Source organism: Tupaia chinensis, unplaced genomic scaffold, assembly GCF_000334495.1.
Source record: "Tupaia chinensis unplaced genomic scaffold, TupChi_1.0 Scaffold149964_2, whole genome shotgun sequence".
NCBI lineage: Eukaryota > Metazoa > Chordata > Mammalia > Scandentia > Tupaiidae > Tupaia > Tupaia belangeri.
This window is the reverse complement of record NW_006209806.1, coordinates 2006282-2011126: the sequence shown is the minus strand read 5'-3', so window position 1 is coordinate 2011126 and position 4845 is coordinate 2006282. Positions and strand designations below refer to the sequence as shown.

Genomic DNA, 4845 nt, shown 5'->3' with positions numbered 1-4845 from the left:
AAATTAAAAAAAAAAAAAAAAAAGCAGCAGCCGGCCTGGGCTGTGAAAAAGCCATGGCACAGGTGGCCCACCTCCAGGCCCCAAAAGCTCCAGTGAGACCAGGCATGGCAAAGCCACTCCATTCTCCGCTCACGGAACCAAAGGCTGGGCCCGACCCCGCATGCCCGCCCTCCTCACACCGCCCCCATGGCCTCTGCATCCCAACAGCCAAGCTCTCCCCGACCAGCAGCCCAAAGACACACTGGTCACGTCTCCTGGCCTCTCCACCAAGTCAGGCCCACCCTGCAAAGCCCAGGTGACCCGACCCCCCAACATAAACCTGTGTTTAAAAGCAAAGTGGGGGCAGCCGGCAGGTGGCATGGCGGTTAAGGCCCCCGGACTCCCACATGGCTGACCATGGTTTGAGTCCCGGACCCAGTGGCTTGCTTTCTCGCTTTCTCTCTCTCGCACTCTGTCCCTCTCTGGTCAAGTTAAAATAAGCAACAATAAAATTAATAAAGGTGAATAATAGGGAAAAAGAAAAAGCAGAGTGGAGGGCCAGCGAGTGGCAGAGGTTAGGGTAGCTGAATCCCACATGACTGAATGTGTGTCCAGGTCCCAGACCTGGCAGCCTGGAGACACGCCGGATGCAGGTGCCTGCCCAAAGTCCTCGGGGCACAGGGAGGGGGCTGCACCGCGGTTATCCTTGGGGAGGCGGTTTCTTACGTTCATCCGTCCATCCCCCCACCCCGTGGTGAGCACATGTGCCCTACAGCGAAGACACAGAGCAGGGGGCCAGCTGGTGGTGTGACGGTCAAGGCAGCCGGCCCCCGTGGCCTGAAAAGCACGCCGGGCACATGTGCACGGATGCCCTCAATCCCAACAGGAAGAAGGGGACTAGGCGGGATGGCAGCGTGGCCGCAGCCCAAGGGGGACGCCGTTCACTTTCCCTCCTCTTTCTCCACCCCCCCAGAATGCACGTGCCCTCTGGCAAGTCTGAGAAAAGCAGAGTGACCCCAGAACAGCTCCCCGGCCCCACCCCAGCCGGCCCTCCCGCCCTCCACAGCCTCCTAGCACTCCGGCTCCCACCTTCCTAAAGCTCTCCCTTCCCCAGCACTTCTAAGCCCGTGAGCCGCCGAGGTGTCGCCTGTACGGTTCCTGACAGCCGTTCACCTGACACCTGCGAAGCTCCGCCACTCCCCCAGCAGCCTAAAATCCGGCCCTCGCCTTAGAAACCACACGCCTGCGAGAGCTAGAACATGCTGTTATAACCCGGCCTGATCGGAGCGTCGGCTCTCACCAGGGTCTGCACCCCCAGACCGGGGCCGGCCACGCCGGGACACTGTGGCTGTCCCGAATGAAGGGGGACTGGGCTGGGGCCAGGAGTGGTGCTCCACACCCTACGGCACCCCGCAGACCCACTGCAGGGAACGAGCTGGTCCGGAATGGCACGGCCGAAGGCAACAATTCCTGCTTTGCTTATCGGAAAGTAATCGAGTCTGCTCGCTGCTCTGGCACCAGAACTAACTCCTGATGGGCAGAGGAACCCCAGCTTCTGGGACTCACCGCCCTCTCCCTCCCACTCAGGGTGTGGATTTCAACGTGAGGGCAGAGGATGAGGGGATGCAGGGTCTCTGGAGGTTTATGGCGTCTCCTAACCTGGGGGTATCTCACCTGGGTAGATTCTGTGCCCAAGGGACACTGGGCTAAGTCTGGGGACATCGTGGTTGACAGGACTGGGGGTGCTCCCAGCGGGGAGTGGGTGGAGTCAGGGATGCTGTCCAGCACCCTGCAGTGGCCAGGATGGTGACCACGGAGCCCAGGGGAAGGACCCCATCCTAGAGGCCTCTTCGGTTCCCACGAGACAAGCCGGAGGCCACCTGCAGCCTGCACCGGACGCAGCCCCACCTGGCCTGGGCACTCACCGGAGGGGCGCTGTAGCTGGCATGCGGGTTGTTCTGGATCTCCCACAGTCCCTCATTGAACCCTTTCCTCTTGTTGGGCTTCCCGTATTTATCTTTGTATTTGTCGTAAGGGAACAGGTCTTTGTGTCCCAGAAAGGCTCTGCAGGAAAGAAGCACAGGTCCCCGTGAGCGAGGCCAGCCTGGAAGGCACCAGGCGCACCGAGCCCGGCCCGGGACACTTACGTCTCGTGAGTACCAAAGAAGAAGATGGGGTACTTGTTGGGTGGGGGCTTCACGGCACCGTCGGCGATGTCGTCGATCTGCAGCGAGAGGCCGGTCAGAGGGGGCTGGGGCAGGTGGGGTAGGGGCAGCTTCACCCACTGACCCGGAAAATCCCCAGGACAGCCAAGTTACGTGGGGAAAAGCATGCTGGGAGGAGGGGAGCCCTCGAGTCAGAGATCCGTACCCCCTCCACACTGGGACCTGCACTCTTCTGTGCACCCCCCATGCAAGCCTGTCCCCCCACCGGGTGCTCTCTCTCCTGTCGGAGGGCTGGCCCTGGCAGGTGCCTCACCTGAGCAAAGCCAAACTGGCCCTCTAAGCCGGCAGGGGTGGGGCGCTTGGCCGCTAGGAACCCCCAGGGCCCTCCCCCAGGACCCCTCCTACAAAGAGGCGACCTGCGGGTGGGCTCCCAGAGGATGCTGCTGGCAGCTCCAAGGATGCAGAGGATGGGGGTGGGCTGCAGGAGACGGCCCTGAGCATCCAGGAAGTCCCACCCACTCCCTGCAGGCCCATGGGCTCCGGCAGCTGTCAGTCACCCCCCACAGGAGGCCAGCATCCCCTTCACTTCCAATCAGGTGCCTGGAACCGATCAGGCTCCGAGGGTGGAGGAGGGGGCCGGGGAGGGACCAGTGCTCAGGGCAGAGGAGCGCAGAGGGGCTGTGTGCAAGTTCCCGGCCGGCCCCCCAGGAAGATAAGCGGGAGCAGGGTGGGTACAGTGGGCTCACCGGGACCAGGGAGCCCCTCTCCTGTGGACTCTGCTGGCTGCAGGGCAGCGGCTGGGGTCCCCCCGCCCGGGCCGGCTTCCTTCTGGCTCGGTGGCCCCAAGCTACTTTGTGAAGGTCCTTGGCTCCTGGGCTCAGCCAGGGCCACGGAGGCCGAGCACCTCTCTCCTCCAGAACATCCTGAGCTCGGCCACGCCCAGGACCGAGGCCACGCTCAGAGCCCTGCTCCTGGCCTTGCCCAGGACCCACCCCACCTCAGAGGCCCCGGCACTCCAGGGCTCTCAGGCTACCGCTCTTGTCCCCTGAGCCACCTGCAGGCTGAGCCTGCTCCAGCCACCCCCTGCCTGGCCTCCTGCTGCCCTCGCCTTTCACCCCAAGAACCAGCAGATCCCACCCGGGGCCCTGGGCATGAGAACTGCCTCGGGGTGCCCTGGGTCCTTGCTCCCCACTGGCCTCCAACTCCACCACCTGCCCCCTGGGACTCAGGGCTGAGGATGCCCTCAGGACCCAGCTTCCTCCAAGGGGATCCCCAAGTCCCTCCCCAGATGCCCTCAACAGAGGCCTGAGGCTGAGCAAGCACCAGGGGGACCACCAAGCACCCCCCGCCCCCCCAGCCAACTTCCTTAGCCTCTTCCTGGTGGGCAGGTCCCACAACAAGCTTTATTCGGACCAAGCTCACAGAGACCCGGTTCCCCCAGCCCCATTTCCACTCTGGCCCCTCAGCAGCCGGCCTGCAGCTCCCCTTGGCCTTGACCGGGAGCCCTTCCCCATTCCTGCCTCCCCCAGACCCAGCCCCTCAGAACTCGGCTTCTCTGCCTGGGACCCCTCTCTTCAACTCTCCAATTCCCCACTTCCTGTGTCCATCAAGCCCTGGACACCCCCCAGGAACCCATCCTGCACAGGTCTCTCAGACCCAGGATCCATCAGAGCCCGTCTGCACTGATCCTTAGGCCGGGGAACCCCCCAGAACCCCAGAACCCCTAGCCCATGAGTCCCTCAGGCCCAGGGCCCCCCAGAGCCCCTAACCCAGGTCTTCCAGAGCCCCTAACCCAGAACCCCAGTGTGCACAGCTCCCCCAGAGCCCCTAACCAAGGGCCCCCCCAGAGCCCCAGTGTGCACAGGTCCCCCAGAGCCCCTAACCAGAACCCCAGAACCCCTAGCCCATGAGTCCCGCTAGCCCAGGGCCCCCCAGAGCCCCTAACCCAGGTCTTCCAGAGCCCCTAACCCAGAACTCCAGTGTGCACAGCTCCCCCAGAGCCCCAACCAAGGCCCCCCAGACCCCATAACCCAGAGCCCGCCAAGCCCCAGTGTGCACAGGTCTCCCAGACCCCATAATCCAGGGCCCCCCAGATACCCGTCTTCCAGAGCCCCTAACCCAGAACCCCAGTGTGCACAGCTCCCCCAGAGCCCCTAACCAAGGGCCCCCCCAGAGCCCCAGTGTGCACAGGTCCCCCAGAGCCCCTAACCCAGGGCACCCCAGAGCCCCTAACCCAGGGCACCCCAGAGCCCCTAACCCAGGTCCCCCCAGAGCCCGTGTGCACAAGTCCCCCAAAACCCCTAACCCAGAGCCCCCCAGAGCCCCAGTGTGCACGGGTCCCCCAGACCCCCTAACCCAGAGCCCCCCAGAGCCCCAGTGTGCACAGACCCCCCAGATCCCCTAACCCACGGGCCTCCCAGGTCCGGGATCCCCCAGTGTCCCGGCCGGTGAGGGTCCCTCAGACCCCAGAACCAGTCCGTGAACCCTTCCGACCCCCAATCTCTCGCCCATGGATTCCCCCAGGCCTGGGACGCCCCAGACCCCCACCCCGGGGGCCGCTCAGGCCTCAGACACCCCAGTGCGTCCAGGCGGGGTCCCTCAGCCCAGGACCCCTCGGAGCCCGGGCGTGCGCTCCTCAGGCCCGGGGCCCCCGCTGCCCCACCCCCCCGCCGGGCCCGTCTCCCGCGCGGCCTCCCCCGCG

At 64.9% G+C, this 4845-nt stretch overlaps 1 protein-coding gene across 1 annotated transcript in view; it reads right to left on the bottom strand.

Annotated features, from left to right (window-relative positions):
• HDGFL2 (HDGF like 2) overlaps window positions 1-3142 on the bottom strand; it is a gene marked incomplete at its 5' end in the record, with an annotated part of 15861 nt that extends 12719 nt beyond the window's left edge. The window contains 3 exons of the mRNA XM_027769607.1: window positions 1826-2043; window positions 2127-2203; window positions 2891-3142. Coding sequence (XP_027625408.1) covers window positions 1826-2043; window positions 2127-2203; window positions 2891-3142 — 547 coding nt within the window. The remainder of the gene's footprint in view (window positions 1-1825; window positions 2044-2126; window positions 2204-2890) is intronic.
• Window positions 3143-4845: the final 1703 nt, after the last annotated feature.